This window comes from Coturnix japonica, chromosome Z (assembly GCF_054131305.1).
Source record: "Coturnix japonica strain WE chromosome Z, WE-NBRP24, whole genome shotgun sequence".
NCBI classification, from domain to species: domain Eukaryota; kingdom Metazoa; phylum Chordata; class Aves; order Galliformes; family Phasianidae; genus Coturnix; species Coturnix japonica.
The window spans coordinates 49,432,513-49,452,665 of record NC_140702.1 but is presented as its reverse complement, the minus strand read 5'-3'; the positions used below and the strand labels follow the sequence as shown (position 1 = coordinate 49,452,665).

The 20,153-nt window shown below is 52.3% G+C and overlaps 1 protein-coding gene across 1 annotated transcript; it reads right to left on the bottom strand.

Moving 5' to 3' along the window:
* Positions 1 to 43: 43 nt before the first annotated feature.
* LOC146754000 (uncharacterized) lies at positions 44 to 3,971 on the bottom strand. Its single transcript, XM_085530077.1, has 4 exons — positions 3,780 to 3,971; positions 2,895 to 2,937; positions 983 to 1,618; positions 44 to 204 (listed from the first exon to the last, which is right to left on the bottom strand). The coding sequence occupies exons 1-4, from the start codon at positions 3,969 to 3,971 to the stop codon at positions 137 to 139; spliced, it is 939 nt and encodes a 312-aa protein (XP_085386203.1). The 3' UTR covers positions 44 to 136.
* Positions 3,972 to 20,153: the final 16,182 nt, after the last annotated feature.

Sequence of the window (20,153 nt, the reverse complement as noted above, 5' to 3'; positions counted from 1 at the left end):
GTTCCTGTTCAAAACACAATACTAGTGAGCCACAGTAAACAAAATATATCCTTATTTGTTGTAAGAATTAAAGCAATTGTAAAAAAATTAACCAAAATGAACATCATTGCAACAGCTGTTCTGGGTAGCAGTTTATCTAAAACATGTGGGAAATCCAGTATCTTACCTGCAATCCATGCTTTGCATAAACAACAGATACAATACCTAAAGGGAGAACATTAAAATGGAGTAAAACCATTAGCTGCTTTAAGCACTCCTTTCCACACAACTATCATCACATTTGAAATCGTTTATAGTATTTTCAGAACTTTCAGCATATCGCAACACAGCACTTGTCACCTGATTAGTTTGCCTTATTAACTCATACCTGTAGCTAAAAAAAGTCCACCAAACTAGACTAGAGAAATTCTTATTTTTTGCTTGTTTTGGTGAATTGAAAAAGCTCTTCCAGTACAGAAGCAACAAAACAAGTAACTGGACCTCTGACAAGAAATCTGAGGATATGAAAACTAAGATTATGTCTCTAAATAACAGTCATTAAATTACCTGACTTGCAACCTTAAGTCACTTGTTACTCGTGTCAGAGATATGTTCTTACTCCTCCTGCTGCTAGTAATACGGTTCAATGACAGTCTCTAAGACAAAGTTCTCCCACAAATTCCATAGCAATGCAAAAATTTATTTGAAATACAACCAAGATTCTTGAGTGAAATGATAGAACCTAGAACAAAACTATTGTCGTGAACCTGCTTTAGCAGGATTGGACTTGATGATCCCCAGTTGTCCATTCCAACCCCCACAGTTCTGAGATTCCATGAATCTCAGAATATCAAGTCACATACGACTCTGAGCCAGGAACATCCTTTCTAAATAAAACGCTTAAAGGTTAAAAGGAACATTGGTGCTGATATATGTGAACCATGAACAGGGCTCAGCTGCTTTATCTCCAGGCATTTTCTGGCCATGTGCATGGAGAGCTTACCCCGTTGGCCGCGGCCATCTGGACGACGATCTCGATGGCCGTCTTGCTCAAGTAGCGGCCGTCGCTGCCCACCACCATGGTGCAGCCCTGGCGGTCGCGGAGATCGACGGAGGAGAGCAGGCTCTGCACGAAGCTGGGCAGGTAGTTGCGCTGGCTCTCCAAGAGCCCCGTGGGGCGCCGCAGCCCCCCGCCGCCCGTCGGCCGCTGGTCCTCGTAGGGCGTCGTCTGCACCGTCAGCACCGGGATGGGGTTCCTCTCCATAGCGATGCCCGGTGCCGCCCGCCCGGCCGCGGCTCCACTGCGGAGCGGCGGCCTCACACAGGCTCCCGGTCGGAGCCAACGGCGGGGCGAAGAGAGGCGGTTCCGTCCGCCTCAGCGGCGCGGGCTCGGGCTCCCTGACGGCCGGCCCCCGCGGGACGGAGGCGGGTCGGCTCGCCCCTCGGAGGCCCGGGGGGCGGTGGGACAGCGGCGCAGCGGGGGTGCCTGGGAGGGCGCGGGGTCGCGCCGCCCCTTCCCCGTTCGGCGGAGCCCCGCCGGCGCCGCGCTGCGCGCAGGGACGCGCGGGACTTCCCAGAGCCGCGCCGTCTGCAGGATGCCCACTGCTCCCAAGGCTGATCCTCCTGCTGAGCCCTCCTGCTGGAGGGGACACCTCCCTCTAGACCAGCTTGCTCAAAGCCTGCTCACGCTTCTTTTCATGCAGTCTAGGCTACTGTTGGCCTTCTGGGCTGCAAGCACGCATTGCCAGCTCATATTGAATCTTACCTCAACCCACAGCCCCACAGCCCTCTCCTCAGGGCTGCTCTCAAGCCATTTCTCTGCCCAACATGTATCTGTACTCAACGCAGGGGCAGGAAAAAAAGGTTCAGACAAGCTTAAGAGTGATGACTTCAGGGATGCCACATCTGTTTTTCCCAGTGCTTTCTCTTCATCAAAGGTATGTTATGACACAGCCTTCTTTATCTTCCATCACCCTTTCCCAGGAGTGCTGCAGGCCATGTTTCCTGCACACTGGTACTTGGGCACAATGCAGCCTTCCACGTTTAACATTCATAGCTTTTTTTTTTTTCTTTCCTGCTGCCTTATTGCACTGTCTTATCAGAGCTTGTGTACTCAACAGCCATCAACAAAACTATCTTTTAATGTGGCAAAGATGAGTTATCAGGTTGGACAGTTCTTCAAAACACATAAATTGCTCCCGGTACCTACAGAGCTAAACAGAGGAGCAACACAGCACGCGTGGTCTATAACAGAAGTGAGGATTTCATACACCAGCATCCATCTGCAGCATCCCTGGGAATCATATTTTTGAATAGTTTCATTTTTGTTGTATAAGTAAAATTGACGTATCCGCCAACTAACCTGACTTATCCCAGGACCTCAACTGTCTGGGGGAGAGATACAAACATGGACGCCATGATGTCTTCTCTCAATTTATTGTTGCGTCACACTCCTTATATAACATCCTAAATCCCACACAGACGTGTACACCCACTAGGCAAAACCCGATGCACGCAAAAGAACCTATACACACACCTACCTAAACCCCCCGCCCACTAACTCTTAACCTACAGGCCCAACTCAGCTATTCTAGAACAGTCCATCTACTCAGAACAATTGTATGCACTCATAAATCCTTACAACAACAACTTAGTACCCCAACATAAAATCCATGCAATTTCTTGCATGGATTTAAATGGGATTGTTTATTTATTCGTTTGTTGAAGCTCTTTATTTTTGTTGAAGCTCTTTATTTATTTATTTTTCTTGTCTTGGAAATGTGTCCAGCTGTAATGAGAAAATGCTGCTTTCACGTTCTTCAAATACTGAAGTGTTCTTTTCACTTAGCTCATTAAATTCACCCTTCCTTCACTGATGGTGGTGGCAGAAAGCACAAGTTTAGCTCCTAACGTACCTTGGATGTTGTCATCCCATGTCGCAGTGGTGTCAGTAAAATCCTTCAACAAAAAGCTGAAGACAAAATTCTCTTCATTTTAAAGAAGAAAACATTCGGAAAGGAAGAGAAAAATATCACCATGAATGTAAAAAGATCCATCACTAAAAGTACGCAGGCTTCTCCTTCCTTGCCTTTACTACTGCAAAGAAGCATGAAGTCAAGATCAGCTTAGGAATTTCCGAGGAGAAAAGAACGTTATTGCAGAACAAAGCATGTAGAGGCAATAAAATAAATGCTACCACTAGACGGTAGCAAATACTAATTTACTGTATTCTGATAACAGAATATTTGACCATTAAAACAAACAAACTAACAAAAACAAACAGTGAAATCCTGTGAGAAGGGAACAGATGGGATAACTGCCTGACTGGAATAAAAGTCTGTTCTCTCTGGAGACAATAGCAGAATTTCCCATTGAGGATAATTCACTTAGTAGGCTCCAAATTCTAATTTCCTGGTCAAGTACCTGGCTTGTCTAATAGTTTTAATGTTTGTCTTCTAAGGTGCTAAGCTTTCACAGAATTATAGAATCACAGAAACCTCAGAGTTGGAAGGGACCTCTGATGGCCATCTGGTCTGACTCTCCCACAATGAACAGGAAACTTCAGGGCTTATTCCACGGAACTGGAGTATGAACCTTTCAGTGATCCATACTGCACATGATGTTGTGATGTGGAATATTGACAGCAACATTACAAAACCATGACACAAGGGCACATTGCCAGGTGTCTTTTGGCAGGGCTGCACTGAATCCTTTCATCCCACAGGTGGTATTGGTATTGGGTTTGCCTCTGCTCAGGTGCAACATCTTGTACTTGGATTTATAGAATCTCATAAAGTTACTTGTGCCCATTGCTCAGCACTGTCTAGGTCCCTCCAGATGGCATCCCGTCCATCTGGAATGTCAACTGCACCCCACAGCTTGGTGCCATCCACAAGCTTGCTAAGGGTGCACTCAACCCCACTGTCAGTATCATTACTGAAGATATTAAAGGTAATCAGCCCCAGCACCAACCCCTGGCAGACACCAATCATCACCAAACTCCATCCAGACACTGAGCCACTGACCAGCTCTCTCTGGACCCAATCCTACATCCAACTCTTCATTTGTAGAAAAGTTCACCAATCAAATTTATATCTTCCCAATGTGGAGAAAAGGATGTTGTGAATTACTGTGCCAAAGGCCTTACAGAATCACAGAATCACAGAATAACCCAGGTTGGAAGAGACCTCAAGGATCATGTAGTTCCAGCCCCCCTGCCTAGCAGGGCCACCAAACATACACATTTACTAGATCAGGTTGCCCAGGTCCCCGTCCAACCTGGCCTTGAACACCTCCAAGGACGGGGCATCCACAACCTCCCTGGGCAGCCTGTTCCAGGGCCTAACCACTCTCCTACTGAAGAACTTCCCCCTAACATCCAACCTAAATCTTCCCTCTTTTAACTTAAAACCATTTCCCCATGTCCTGCTATTGTCAGCCCTTTAGAAGCGTTTACTCCCCTCCTGGGTGTAGGTTCCCTTCAGGTATTGAAAGGCTGCAATGAGGTCACCCCGCAACCTTCTCTTCTCTAGGCTGAACAAACCCAACTCCCTCAGCCTGTCCTCATAGGGGAGGTGCTCCATCCCCCTGATCATCTTTGTGGCCCTCCTCTGGACCCTTTCCAAAATCTCTATGTCCTTACAGAAGTCAAGATAGATAGGCATGGGTGACTCTTCCCTTGTCTATTGATGCAATGATGCAGATGGGGCCTCACAGGAGGGAGACAATCACTTCCCTTCCCCTGCTGGCCACCCCTTTTCTAATTCAGCCCAGGATATGCTTGGCCTTCCAGGCTGCCTAAGAGATAAGTGGGAGTGACCAGAAGCTGCATCAGCAGTGCAAGAACCCTATTCTTTCCATATGCACGGTGTGGCCAGTGCAAGGGAGCTCTTTGGTGGCTGCCTGTGCTGGGAGGATAACGGACACTATTCAGCAGCCTTGGTTATCCCTGCTTCATGCTGCTTTCCCCATCCCCATCCACACAGATCAGGCTGGGATGACTCCTGGATCACAGGCCAAGGTGACCAAAGGACTTGCCCTGCATCACCTCAATGTGCCAGCCTGCAGAAGGAGCTGACGGCCTGTTCCTGGTGCACGGCCACAGGGGAGGAGAAGCTCCAGCCAACTTGCCAGGGCTTATCCTTGTCATGAATTAGACCAAATCCGCTTCCAAAGCATAAATAATTTATTTAATTTGAGTAAGCTATCAAGCAGCACCACAGCGCTGGCCGGCCCGGGGAGCCAACAGCCCCCCACCATCTGGCCACTTGCTTTTATAGTCATTTCTTCCGAGTGGCCGGGCTCTCGTGCTTCTGCGACTGCGCCGTCTCTGTTACCAGGCTTTACTCTTTCTTGTTGCTGGGGGCTGTTGTTTCCCGCCGCCCCTTTCCCCGCGGCCAGGTGCCTCCGCTCCCAGTCCGGAGTCCGTCCAATCCGGGGCGGGGGGGGCGAAGCGGCGTAAACAGGAGCGGCGAGCTGGCAATGTGCATGGAGAGCTTCCCAAAAGTCTTCAGACCGAACGGCAGCTTTGGGATGACGGCAAGCGCTTTGCTGACGCACTGGCTCCTGGATTTGATGTCAGTCACACAAAAGCCTGCACAGTCTGTCTGACAGCTGGCATCCTTTAGCTTCCAGGTGTTGCCAGGGCCAGGAAGCGCTATGGTACTGCAGATGTCCAGTGCAGCTTTGGACCTCAGCTGAAGTGCAGCAGTGACATGACAGGCTGTCCCGCTCCACCAGCTCCTCCAGATCCTTCGAGGCTGCCTGCAGGAAGTCAGGGCCCATCACAGGCCTGCGCCCCGGCAGCTCCGACAGCACCTGCTGGTGATGGGTACCAGGGCGTGCTCTATGCACTGCATCTGGGTGTCCCTGTCCGGCCCCACCTGGCACAGGAACGCCAGGATCACGCTCCTCAGCTGGTTGACCTTCGACCAGCGCAGCTCCCCGTTGCAACGTATCTGCTGCTCAAATGTTCTTGCTCCTTGTCTGCTGCGTGTCTCGGAGGCAAAGCAATCTCTGCAGCAGACAAGGAGCAAAGCAATCTCCGCAGCAGACAAGTTTGCACACAGGCAAAGCAATCTGGGGGCAGCACTGCTTCTGGGGATGCTCCTGTGCCTGAGCCTGGCCCTGGCTGTGAGTCTAGCCTTATGCTGGATGGTCTTCCTGGCTAGACCCACGTTCCAGGGCAGCAGAATATAGGGGGGGCATGGCACCAGTATTGGGAAAGCTCCAGGGCTGGGTACACCACAGTCACTCTTCTATTTCTTCTTGAGAACGTTGCCTGCAGTGCATTTGCCCTTGGCCTGGGTCTGCCCTGGCTTGATGGGCTTGGGCAGGACATGGCTGCATTGTCTTTCCCGTGCCAGCTGATGGGAGATCAAGAGCAATTTGGGCAGGGCGGCCATGCGCACTTCCAGGCTTTTCCGGGCTATATGGACCGTGAGGGCTCTGTAGGTATCAGCGCACCACAGGCATCCAGTGGGGCAGACTGGCAACAGCTTTGCCTGTGCTCTGCTGGCTACTTTCAAGGAGTCGATGTTGCCTTTTCCAGTGCAGCTTTGGATCTCAGCTGAAGTGCAGCAGTGACATGGCAGGCTGTTCTGCTCCACCAGCTCCTCCAGATCCTTCCAGGCTGCCTGCAAAAAGTCAGGGCCCAGCACAGGCCTGAGCTCAGGCAGCTCAGGCGTAAGGACGAGAGAGCTGCTGTCAACTGTCAACTGTCGCTGAACGCTGGTCACGACCGCAATGGCAGAGGCGGGCCACCTCTCTGAACTCACAGCTTGAGCACGCAGACACCACAATGCTGCCCACCCGCTCTCGGAATTGTATCTTTAGTGTATCTTTTGATCGCCGAAGTCGCCTGACTCGGAGCCGTCCCGGACCGATGAGCAGCCACTGACCGCGTGGTTCTAGGGGGATCTCGGGCGGTTCCTTCAAGCAGGGAACCCCCGTCCTGAGGAGAAGCCCGGCAGCTCTCGCGGGAGCGGCTACGTGTCTGACAGGACTGACGGGACTGACAGGACTGACGGACTGACGGGACTGACGTGGCGTGGCCGTTGCCTGGCAACGGCGGGAGATTTAAACGGGCACTTGTCGCTGTCCACCAGAGACGGACAGGAGGGGTCAGGGTTCTTGCATCTCGTTACTTCCTGTGTCAGTTCTGGTAACTATTCTGCTTCGACATGGTTGCTCCCCGGTGGAAGGCTGCTGCCAGAAATACTGAGGAGGCCCAGACAAGGGTCCCAAGCTCCCAGAAGCGGGAGGCAGCAACCAAGAAGACTGCAGAGACCCAGACTGAGGTCCTGCACGTGCCTGATAGGAAGGCTGCTGCCAAAAAGTCTGAGGAGACTCAGACTGAGCCCCCAACCCGAGATGCTGGTGTGCAGGTCTCTGGCTGTACCGAGTGCCAGAGCGTGGCCCTTGCAGTGCTGGGTGAGGGAGGCAGTGACTGTGTTTGCTGCGACCAGGTTAACTACTTGCTCAGCCTCCTAGTTGACCTGAAGGAGGAAGTGGAGAGGCTGAGGACTATAAAAGAGTGTGAGAGGGAGACTGACTGGTGGTGTCAGTCCCTCTCAGCCTCAGGTTCTCAGCATACAGCCGAGGCTCCTAATGGAGCATGTCAGCCCCTGCCTCCTCACAAACAGGTGGTAAATGGGAACCAGCCAGCTGACAGCACTGCAGCGAGCCCCCTGTCCTCTCTTCCCCCTAGCAGCAATTTGAGAAGTGAGGAGGAGTGGAAACGGGTGCTTGCTCGGCAGAGGGGGCATCCCCACCCCGACCATCCCCGGCTCCCCAGGTGCCTCTGTGAAACAGGTTTGAGGCCCTGGAATTTGAGGGGGGGACTAGTGAGAGTGTGGAGCCAGGTGCACCCATGAGGTTGCCTCAGGCAAAGTGGTCGCCCCCAAGCCTCAAGACTGCTTCTACCCATAAGGACAGAAGGGTGATTGTCATAGGGGACTCCCTTCTACATGGAACAGAGGGCCCTATATGCCGGCCCGACCCTACGTGCAGAGAGGTGTGCTGCCTTCCTGGGGCACGGGTCAGGGACATTTCAAAGATAATTCCTGGGTTGATTCGGCCTTCAGGTTACTACCCACTTTTAATAATTCAGGCTGGCGGTGAGGAAGTTGGCAAGGAAAGCCTGAGGTCTATCAAGAAAGACTTCAGGGGAATGGGGCGAATACTTGAAGGTGCTGGGGTGCAGGTGGTCTTTTCTTCTACGCCCGTGGTGTCAGGGAAAGGTACAGGGAGGATCCAAAAAACCCAACTCTTAAATAGATGGCTTAAGAGCTGGTGCAGACGCAAGAACTTTGGCTATTTTGACCACGGGGCAATCTACACTGCACCTGGCATGATGGCTGCTGATGCAAGCAGCCTGTCCCTGAGGGGTAAGAGGATATTAGCTGAAGAATTAGCAGGACTCATTGACAGGTCTTTAAACTAGGAACGAAGGGGGTAGGGGGCAAAATAAGGGCTACTGGGGTTGAACGGGTCATTCGAGGGATTGTACCAAACCCCGTGGGCAATGACGGCAGAGTGCAAAGGGAGGGAGTAGGGCAGGGGGATGCTGGGGATGCTGCTGCTCTAGTGAATCCTGAATCCCTTATAAAGGTGGTGAGACAGATAGGCCGGCTGAAGTGCCTTTATACTAATGCACGCAGCCTGAGTAACAAGCAGGGGGAACTGGAAACTGTGATGCACTCGAAAAGTTGTGACATTGTTGCTATCACAGAAACATGGTGGGATGACTCCCACAACTGGGATACTGCCATCGAGGGCTATAGACTCTTTAGGAGAGATAGGAAGGGTGGGGGAGTTGCTCTCTATGTCAGAGATTGGATAAACTGTGAGGAGCTCCCTATGAGAAGCAGTCAAGAACAGGTTGAGAGCCTGTGGGTTAGGGTTAGAGATGGGACTAATAAAGGTCAGCTGGTATTAGGGGTATACTACAGGCCGCCTGATCAAGGGGAGGCTGTTGATGAGGCTTTCTTGCTCCAGATGCATGAGGCGTCTGGCTCACGGGCTCTTGTCCTGGTGGGGGACTTCAACCATCCGGACATCTGTTGGGAAAACCACATGGCGAGCTGCAAGAGCTCCAGAAGGCTCTTGGAATCCATTGATGATAGCTTTCTGGTTCAGGTATTGGACAGACCGACCAGAGGTGAAGCGTTGCTGGACCTGCTGCTCACCAACGCCGAGGAGATCATCAAAGGCGTCAAGGTTGGAGGCTGCCTGGGCTCCAGCGACCATGCCCTGGTTGAGTTTGTGATCTTAAGCAATGTGGGCCTTGCAAAGAGCAGGACCAGAACGCTGAACTTTAGAAGAGCAGACTTTGAGCTACTCAATGGATTGCTGGCCAAGATCCCCTGGTGCGCTGCTCTCAAAGACAAGGATGTTGAGGAGAGCTGGCTGCTCTTCAAGGATGCCCTCCTGGAAGCACAAGAGGTCTCCATTCCCCTGAATAAGAAAGTGGGCAGGCAAGGTAGGAAACCGGCATGGCTCAGCAAGGACCTGCTGAGAGAACTGAGGGTGAAGAACGGGTTGTACAAGCTCTGGAAAAAAGGCTGTGTCACCTGGGAAGAATACAGGGATGCCGTCCGGACCTGCAGACATGGGACCAGGGAAGCCAAGGCGCAGGCAGATCTGAACTTGGCAAGGGACGTGAAAAACAATAAGAAAACCTTCTACAGGTACATTGGCCAGAAGAGACAGGCCAAAACGGGCGTACCTACTTTGGTAAATTTAAAAGGAGAACTGGCTTCAACAGATGAAGAGAAAGCTGAGGTGCTGAATGAGTTCTTCACCTCGGTCTTCACTAGTGGCCAGGATTCTAGTCTTGTTCACGTCCCTAAGCCCTGCATCCCCAAACCTCTATGTGAGGACCAAGGAGGTAAATCCCTCCCCACTGTAAGGGAGGAGCAACTCCTAGAGTGCCTCCTTAGACTGAATGAGTACAAGTCTATGGGGCCAGATGGCGTGCATCCCAGGGTCCTGAAGGAGCTGGCTGAGGTGGTTGCCGAGCTGCTCTCCATCATATTTGAGAAGTCATGGCTGTCAGGTGAGGTCCCGGACAATTGGAGGAAGGGTCACGTCACTCCCATATACAAGAAGGGGAGCAGGGAGGACCCGGGAAACTACAGGCCGGTGAGTCTCACCTCCGCGCCTGGGAAGATTTTGGAACAGATCCTCCTGGACAACGTGCTCGATCACATAAAGAATGAGCATGTGATCCGAGACAGCCAGCACGGCTTCACCAGGGGAAGGTCATGCTTAACTAATCTTGTGGCCTTCTATGATGGAGTGACAGCGTTGGTGGACGAAGGGAAGGCGACTGATGTCATTTACCTGGACCTGAGCAAGGCCTTTGACATGGTCCCCCACCACATCCTTATCTCCAAATTGGAGGAAAGTGGGTTTGATGGGTAGACAACTCAATGGATAAGCAATTGGTTGAAAAACCGCAGACAGAGGTTGGTGGTCAATGGCTCTAAGTCTAGGTGGAGGCCGGTAACGAGCGGTGTCCCTCAAGGGTCTGTCTTGGGACCGGTGCTCTTTAACCTGTCTTAAAGACCGGTGTCTTTATTAATGACATTGATGAGGGAATTGAGTGCACCCTCAGCAAGTTTGCTAACAACACCAAGCTGAGTGGTGCGGTCGATACGGTAGAAGGAAGGGATGCCATCCAGAGGAACCTCGACAGGCTGGAAAGCTGGGCTCGGGTGAACCCAATGAGGTTCAACACAGCAAAGTGCAAGGTTTTGCACTTGGGCCGGAAGAACCCCAGGCACCTGTACAGGCTGGGAGGAGTGGACACAGAAAGCAGCTAGGCAGAGAAGGACCTGGGGGTCCTGATGGACGGAAGACTCAATATGAGCCAGCAGTGCACTCTGGCAGTCCGGAAAGAAAATGGAATCCTGGGCTCCATCAGGGGAGGGGTGGTCAGCAGGGATAGGGAGGTGATTGTCCCTCTCTACTCGGCTCTTGTGAGCCCCCATCCGGAGTACTGTGTCCAGGTGTGGAGCCCACAGTACAAAAAAAGACATGGAGATTTTGGAAAAGGTCCAGAGGAGGGCCGTGAAGATGATCAGGGGGATGGAGCACCTCCCCTATGAGGACAGGCTGAGGGAGTTGGGTTTGTTCAGCCTGGAGAAGAGAAGGTTGCGGGGTGACCTCATTGCAGCCTTTCAATACCTGAAGAGAACTTACTCCCGGGAGGGGAGTAAACGCTTCTAAAGGGCTGACAATAGCAGGACACGGGGAAATGGTTTTAAGTTAAAAGAGGGAAGATTTAGGTTGGATGTTAGGGGGAAGTTCTTCAGTAGGAGAGTGGTTAGGCCCTGGAACAGGCTGCCCAGGGAGGTTGTGGATGCCCCGTCCTTGGAGGTGTTCAAGACCAGGTTGGATGGGCCCCTGGGCAACCTGATCTAGTAAATGTGTATGTTTGGTGGCCCTGCTAGGCAGGGGGGCTGGAACTACATGATCCTAGAGGTCCCTTCCAACCCGGGTCATTCTGTGATTCTGTGATTCTGTTATACCAGCTTCATGCTGCTTTCCCCATCCCCATCCCCACAGACTAGGCTGGGATGACTCCTGGATCACAGGCCAAGGTGACCAAAGGACTTACCATGCAGCACGTCAATGTCCCAGCCTGCAGAAGGAGCAGACGGCCTGTTCCTGGTGCTGTGGGAGCCTGCAGTCCCATGCGGTGTCAGGACTTGGTGCTGTGCCTCCAGATGGGTCAACAAAGCCCCAAGCTGCACCCAGGGCACGGCCACAGGGGAGGAGAAGCTCCAGCCAACTTGCCGGGGCTTCTCCTTGTCATGAATTAGACCAGTCCGGGGCGGGGGGAGGGGGGGAAGCGGCGTCAACAGGAGCGGCGCAAGCAGGAGCCGCAGGGGCGCTTACAAAACCCGGCAGCCCGCTCGACCCCGCTCCCGCACAGCGCCCCTCAGCAACATCCACCTTCCCAAACATTCACAAACTTTCTACAACCAACACAACGAACGAACATTTACAAACTTTTTACAATCCTCATCTGCACGTCCTCCTGTGCAACAGCACAGCTTCCATCCTGAGCCCATCTCCCCCCTCAATCCCCAGGAGGGCCCCCGTAGAGAAAGCTCTTAGGCACTTACTTTAGAAAAATAGAAAAATTTATTTATAGATAAAAAAATACATATTTAGAAATAGATAAAGAGACACACTTATTTATCTAGAAAAGAAAAAAAAAACGTCTTTTTTGCAGAAGGTGCATTGTCCTCCTTCGACTTGTCGCTAAGGTGAATGAGCTTAGAAGCAATGTCCTGTGGCTTTTCATTCGTCACGCACGCCTTCCCTAAAACCAAGGTACTATTTGCTCGGGCCACAGTGCAGGGCAGTATCGGAACACTAGTCTGGCAGTTGGAAAGCCAGGGCCTTTCACTTCGGCGTTCCGCTTGCTTTTGCCTCTGCTAGGGGACTTCTTCGACTGGGCCCGCTGCTTTTGTCCTTTGGGGCCTACCTCAGCCCAAGATGCCACGGATGTTGCAGACACATACGAGCTGGTAGATTCTTCCTCCTGGGACACTGCAGGCTTCGATGGACTGGCTGAGATAAGGAGGTTCTCACAGCGCTTCAACTTCAGGGAGCGGATGTGCAGCTCCAGGGTCTCGCGCTTCTCATTCAGGAATCGAGACCGACGGATGGGGAAGTATCCGTTAACCAGCTGGGATTTTGATGCCATGGTGCCAGCTGGGCGGGTGCGGGACATCCAACGCTGCCGCCACATGGACTTCCGCACTAACTCAGGTAAGCAGCGAAGCTTTATCTCCAGGCATTTTCTGGCCACGTGCATGGAGAGCTTCCCAAAGGTCTTCGGACCGAGCTGCAGCTTTGAGATGACAGCATGCGCTTTGCTGACGCACTGGCTCCTGGATTTGATGTCAGTCACGCAAAAGCCTGCACAGTCTGTCTGACAGCTGGCATCCTTTATCTTTGATGTGTTGTCTGAGCCAGGAAGCGCTACGGTAGCTGTGGGATGCTCTTGCTCCTTGTCTGCTGCGTGGCTCGGAGGCAAAGCAATCTCTGCCGACTCCTGGGGGCAGCACTGCTTCTGGGGATGCTGCTGTGCCTGAGCCTGGCCCTGGCTGTGAGTCTGAGCCTTCTGCTGGATGGTCTTCCTGGCTTGACCCACGTCCCAGGGCAACAGAATATAGGGGGCGCATGGCATCAGTATGGGGAAATCTCCAGGGCTGGGTACACCACGGTCACTCTTCTGTTTCTTCTTGAGAACGCTGCCTGCAGTGCATTTGCCCTTGGCCTGGGTCTGCCCTGGCTTGATGGGCTTGGGCAGGACATGGCTGCATTGTCTTTCCCGTGCCAGCTGATGGGAGATCAAGAGCAATTTGGGCAGGGCGGCCATGCGCACTTCCAGGCTTTTCCGGGCCATATGGACCGTGAGGGCTCTGTAGGTATCAGCGCACCACAGGCATCCAGTGGGGCAGACTGGCAACAGCTTTGCCTGTGCTCTGCTGGCTACTTTCAAGGAGTCGATGTTGCCTTTTCCAGTGCAGCTTTGGATCTCAGCTGAAGTGCAGCAGTGACATGGCAGGCTGTTCCGCTCCACCAGCTCCTCCAGATCCTTCCAGGCTGCCTGCAGGAAGTCAGGGCCCAGCAGGGCCCAGGGCCTGAGCTCAGGCAGCTCCGACAGCAGCAGCTGCTGGAGCTCCTGGTCAGCCTTACTGCAGCGGCTCCATGGCTTGCAGTGTTTCTTGGCACCTGTAAAACAGGGAAGGTCACTGAGCCACAGGGCAACAGGAGCTCCAGAGATGCTCTGAGCCAGGCACATCCTTTTTAAATTAAACTCTTAAAATTTAGAAGGAACATTGGTGCTGATACATGTGAACGATGAACAGGGCTTAGCTGCTCCCAGAGGCTCAGCCCAGCCTGGAGATGGATGCTCCTGGGCAGGCCTGGGGCATGGGCTGGCCCTCACAGGACCTACCTGGCTTCAGTGCTGCTGCTCGCTGCCACCATTTCCTCAACCGCAAGCGTCGTCTGCCGGCCTGCGGACACACGGACATGGCTCCTGAGTCATGCTCCTGGGTGGTCTCGAAAAACTGCTCCCGACTCCCCCAGCCCCAAATCCCCCAGATGCAAGTCATCCCCACCCTCAAAATATCCCCTACCTGCAGGTTTCGGGCTACAGTGAGCAGGATAACTCCGGCCACAAGAAACATGAGGCCGTAGAGAAGGGCAAGGGTTATAAGGACAACGAGAGAGCTGCTGTCAACCATCGCTAAACGCTGGTCACGACCGCAATGGCAGAGGCGGGTCACCTCTCTGAACTCACAGCTTGAGCACGCTGACACCACAATGCTGCCCACCCGCCCTCGGAATTGTGACACGCTGCGGGGCGGAGCCTGAGCATGGGTTCTCTGCCTCCTCGTGCCCACCCCATGCCTGCACTCACCTCGTGCTGGCTGCCATCCTGTTACCAGGACTGCTCTCGGCTTGGGGAAGTATCAGCTGTGGAAGCACAACACACGGAAGTTGTGAAGCATGACCAGAAAAGAAACTGCCTGTAGCCAGTTAATGAGAGAAAGCTTGTGTGCTCGAACACCACATGCTCACTTTATGCTAAGCAATCAGTGGTAGAAGGGCTTTACAGCTTTATTGCTGCAACCAATCAGAGGAATTATGGTTATGAGAATTACTCTTTTTCCAATAAAGTGTCTCTGCTATTCAATCCTGGAGTGGCTGAGTCCGTTTCTCCCAGTAAACAGTGACACCAATGTGATATCGGGACCAGCACAGCGACGCAGAGAGAGACCTCAGCAGGAGCGGGTCAGCTGGACTGACCTGGGATAAAGAAATCGCTGGTCATTGGAGTGGTGAACACAACCGAGGGCAGGATGGGGTAGAGCACATTTGCTGAAGAACAGGCAATTAGCGGACCCCTCCTGCATATCCTCACTAAGAGAGAGGTTAAGCATTGTGCTGCAAGGGTCTGCTGGCTGATGGCATCGTTCAAAGCCAATGGATTGTTTGCTACAGCTGGCAATACTGTAGCCAGAATATACTACAACAATATAACAACGGGCTGCAGATGCAATTTGGAAAGCTATAGGACAAGGAGGCTGGGATGCATCTCCTTGGGACTCATAGACTTGTGGATGTTCAGATTCCTCAGGTGCTCATGAACCTCATCTTTGCTTACAGTGAGGATGTAGATTCCGAAACCCCCTCCTACCAAACCCAAAGTTTGAGGGCTGTGTGGTGAGCAGTTATCAGAGAAGAGCGAGGCAAAAAAAGTTGCTGAGTTCCTCATCCTTCTCCTCGTCTGTTGTACAGGCCTGCGTGTGTCACTGACAAGGGGGTTACGCCCTCCTGGATTTTCTTTTTCTGGTTGAGGTACATGTAGAAGAGTTACGTGTTCTTTATGGCATCCCTTGTGGAGTTCAATTCAAGCAGGGTTTTGGCTTTCCTGAGCCTATCAACAGGCTCTGACTGATCAGGTGGCCTATAGTAGACACCGCTCACAAGGCTCCCTTTCCTGCCTTGGTCTCTTAACTGTCACCCATATGACTTCTTTAGGGACAGCTCTTCACATTCTGTTCTTTCCTGTGTAGGTAGCAATGCCCACTCCTTCCTTCCTCACCTGTGCCTTCTGAACAGCTTGTAGCCACCAATAGGCACACTCCTAACTTGCGGAATAAAACTCTATAATCCAGAGATGGGTTATAAAGCAGGTATGTTTATTCCAGCGCCGGGTGTAAGGGGGATAGCTCCACCAAACTTGCACCCCGAATTGTAAAATCGTGACACAGATATAGGTACATCTAATACAGAGTCAATGATTTCTTGGAATTCTAATACATAGTCAATAGTTCTTGGAATTCTGATACATATTCAATAGTTCTTTAGCATGCAGACCCCCTCTTGTTCTTATCTGGGGGATGCAACTCCAACTTATCTGGGCGAAATACGGGGATGTTATCGGGCTGTGACGTGACAGGCCCTTCCCCATATTCTGGAAGAATCTTGCTACGTGTAATACAGTAGGCGTAGACGAAGTGGACGTAGGTTATATAAGGTCGTGTGTGCTTTAATAAATCGCCATTTTACCACGCTACCACCTTGGTGTCACTTGGTAATTGGTCTAACTACTGCTTCAGTTGGAGGCGAGAGATCGTAAAGCCATTAACGATCATAAAGCCTTCAAATGGTGACCCCGACGTGATTCGTCACGATTAGGCGTGATTAGGGACTTTTGGAGCAAGGTAGTTGTCTGCTAAACGGCAGCAGGATCCCACTGCGGTAGCGAATCCTCTCGTCGCGGAGTAGTGGAAGCCCAGGGTCGAAGAGGAGTGGCCATCACTCTTCGACAAGTGGGAGAGCGAGCTCGGAATCCCGGAATCTCGGAATCTCGGGGACCCCCAGGAACCTTCGGGGAAGCGCCAGGGAGCGGCCAGGAGAAATACGTTCGGCCGGGGCGACATGGAAGCCGTTATCAAGGTAATTCTTCACGCTTGCAAACTTCACTGTGGGAAACAGGCTCCTTCCAAAAAGGAGGTAACAGCAGTTCTTTCGCTGCTGGAAAAGGAAGGGCTTTTAACAAACCCGTCTGATTTATACAATCCTGGCAGATGGGATGGAATTACGGCCGCACTATCTCAAAGGTCGCTGGCCACTCGAAAAGTATCAGAATTCAAAGTATGGGGACTTATCTTGGAGGCGCTGAAAGCAGCACGGGAGGAGAAGCTAGCAAACCAACGTGCTAGAGACATTCTGGGTTTGGAGACGGGGGGAGGCCGGGGGGGGAGTCTTGACTCTCTTACAGATTCAGTGCAAGGCAAGATGGCGCCGGCTCCCCCGAACACATCTGTTCCTTCGCCTAAGACAGACATTCCAGAAGGCAGCCCTGAACAGGAGGACACCCCGCCTCCGCCCCCCTATCCTGACTCCTCGTATCCTTCATTGGACGCCTACAGGGATGAAGGGGGAGGGAAGCCCCTCGAGGAATGCGATGTTGCTACTGTACCTGATAAGAACAAGGACAAGGGAGAGAGAAAGGGGGGAGGCATGGTGGTGCCACCAGAGCTGAAAGGAGGAGGTGTGGTCCCACCAGAGCTGAAAGGGGGAGGTGTGGTGTCACCAAGGAAAAGTGTAAGGAGGGGTGGTACTTCTTCATTGTCGGGTCCCGCCTGTTGCTGTGCGTATGCCCAGAAAGGGGGGGATTGTGCCAACCCATGTGATAGTGAAGGTGAATGTGGGTGTGATGATTTCATGTGGCCCGCCCAAGGGGCTGGCCAAGCCGCCCAAGGTGCCACCCAAGGGGGATGTGGTCCTGCGTGGGCCGCCCAGGGGGCCGCCCAAGGGGGATGTGGCCCCACGGCACCCGTACCGTGGAGCCCACCCACTTTCACTGATTGGGCCCAGACAAGGGAGGACCTCCAGACAGCCGACCCGGAAACAACAGCTTTTGCCCTCCCGATAATAGTGAAACAGGATGGTCCGGCTTGGACCCCTCTGGATTCCAAGGCGATTACTCGCCTTGCAGAGTTAGTTAAGAACAAGGGCTTGCGTTCTCCGGTAACTATGTCAGCAATTGAGGCTCTCATGGCCTCGAGTCTCCTGCCATACGATGTGGTCAGTCTCATGAGGGTGATTCTTGAGCCCGTGCAGTACACGCTGTGGTATGATGAATGGAATAGATTGCTTCAGGCTGTTGTCGCTGAGGCAGCTCGTAATAACAATCATCCGGCTAATGCGCATACAGGTCAGGGCCGTGGAGCTAGGGTTGAAAGAACTACTCTCTTGCGCCTTCAGGGACTAGCAGATGGTATGGTGGGGTCCCCGGAGGATCAAGCAAGAGGGCTGAGAGAGGGGGAGTTAGCTGCGCTTACAAAGGCAGCCTTTCAGGCTCTGCTGACAGTGGCTAAAGTTGCGGAGCCTGTGCTCCCGTGGTCCGACATCAAACAGGAGCCTTCTGAGTCATTTTCTGATTTTGCAAATCGCTTGATTCGTGCCATTGAAGGGTCTGACCTCCCGAAGGGAGTCCAGCCTTTGGTTGTGATAGACTGTCTCAAGCAAAAGTCGCTCCCGGACGTTCAGCAGATAATTAGGGCAGCTCCTGGAACTTTGAACACCCCAGGGGAGATTATCAAATATGTGCTAGATCATCAGAAAAATACTCCCTCCAATAATGATGGCTTGGCAACTGCCGTGCAGGGAATGGCTGCCGAAGTCAGCTCTGCGATTAAATCTGCAGTGATGATGGCAGCTCGCACCGGGGATGAGAAGGGAAAAGGTCCGTGTTTCAAGTGTGGGCAGCATGGTCATTTTAAAGCACAATGCCCCAAGAAAGCTGGGCAGAGCAAGCCGCAAGGAAAACGTTGTCAGTTGTGCAATGGGGTTGGACATGTTGCGTGTCACTGTCGAAAATTTGAGGTTTTGCCGCAGGGAAACTGGAACGGGAGGGTGCCAGCGGCCCAGGGCCCCTTCCCGCTTCATTAAAATGGGCCAAGCGTGTTGACCACACGGTGGCGCTGACCATGGATCTAGGTGATAGGCCATTGGTGAGGGTCATGATGACGTTGGACCCTGGAGTGCCTACACTAGGTCCTAGGACGGTGTACCTTACAGCTTTGTTGGACTCTGGTGCAGATGTTACTGTTATTGCAGAGCGCGATTGGCCATTCCAGTGGCCAAAGGTTGCAACATCAAAGGTCCTGATAGGGGTGGGGGGTGAAATGACCACCTCTGTGTCGGATGCGGAAGTGGGAATTTCAATCATCAATCGAGATGGCTCAATAGAAAAAACTGTTTTCATCACCCCCAATATAGCTCCGATCAGGGGATCTCTGCTAGGCAGAGATCTTCTTCTTCTCATTGGGTTACGGCTGACAAATTTATCCTAAGGGCCACTGTCCACCACTTGGCGCTGCAGCATGCGATTCCGCTGCGTTGGAAACAGGATACATCTCCTGTTTGGGTGGATCAGTGGCCCATTCCTGCTAAAAAATTGGCAGCGCTCATACAGCTTGTTTCCAGAGAACTTGCACTAGGCCATATAGAGTCATCGCTTAGCAATTGGAACACGCCCATCTTTGTCATTCAGAAGGCCTCTGGATTGTTTCGGCTGCTCCACGATCTCCGAGCAGTCAATTCACAGATCATCCCCTTTGGTCCTGTCCAGCAAGGGGGACCTTTGTTGTCAGCAGTCCCACAGGGATGGCCTCTGATGGTCATTGATCTAAAGGATTGTTTCTTCTCTATCCCATTGGCTAAACAGGATAGGGAAGCCTTTGCATTCACAGTTCCGGTTGTAAATAATCGAGAGCCAGCTCAGAGGTACCAGTGGAAGGTTCTTCCGCAAGGTATGGTCTGTTCACCTACGATCTGTCAACTTGTGGTGAGCAGAGTCATAGAACCAGTGAGAAAGGCACTGCCAGGATGCCAAATCGCCCATTACATGGATGATTTGCTGCTTGTTGCACCTGATGATGCTCAGTTGAAAACGTTGGAGGGGCAGATCGTCCGCACCCTCATCTCTGCAGGGTTTGTGATCTCTCAGGAAAAGATCCAGAGAGAACCAGGGATTGAATTCCTGGGCTATAAATTTGGATCTTCCACAGTAATCCCGGAGGGGCTGGAGATTAAGCCTCAAATTACAAACTTATGGGATGTGCAGAAGTTGGTGGGGGCACTGCAATGGGTGAGGAATGCCATTGGCATCCCTCCGCGCCTCATGAAACCTTTCTATGATCAACTGAAGGGATCAGTCCCACAAGAGGAGAGGCATTGGAATCCAGAGATGGAGTCAGCCTGGCAGGAGATACTGTCAGCCTGCTCCACCAATGCCCTTGCCAGGTGGGAACCTGATCGCCCGTTGGAGGCTGCGGTCACTAGGTGCCAGCATGGTTCAGCTGCAGTGATTGGGCATGCTTTGAACTCTCGGCCACGCCCACTGTCATGGTTATTTTCTGCTCAGCCGGTGAGAGCATTTACCACATGGCTAGAACAGCTGTCATATTTGCTGCGAAAGGCTCGCCTCACTGCGATCAGAGCTTTCGGGAAGGACTTGGAAGTCATCTATTTACCAGGAGCTTTTCGAAATGTGCAACCTCTGCCAGATGAGGTGTCATTGACTGTTTATGACTTCAGCGGAAAGTTTTGCTATTCAGACTCACTGC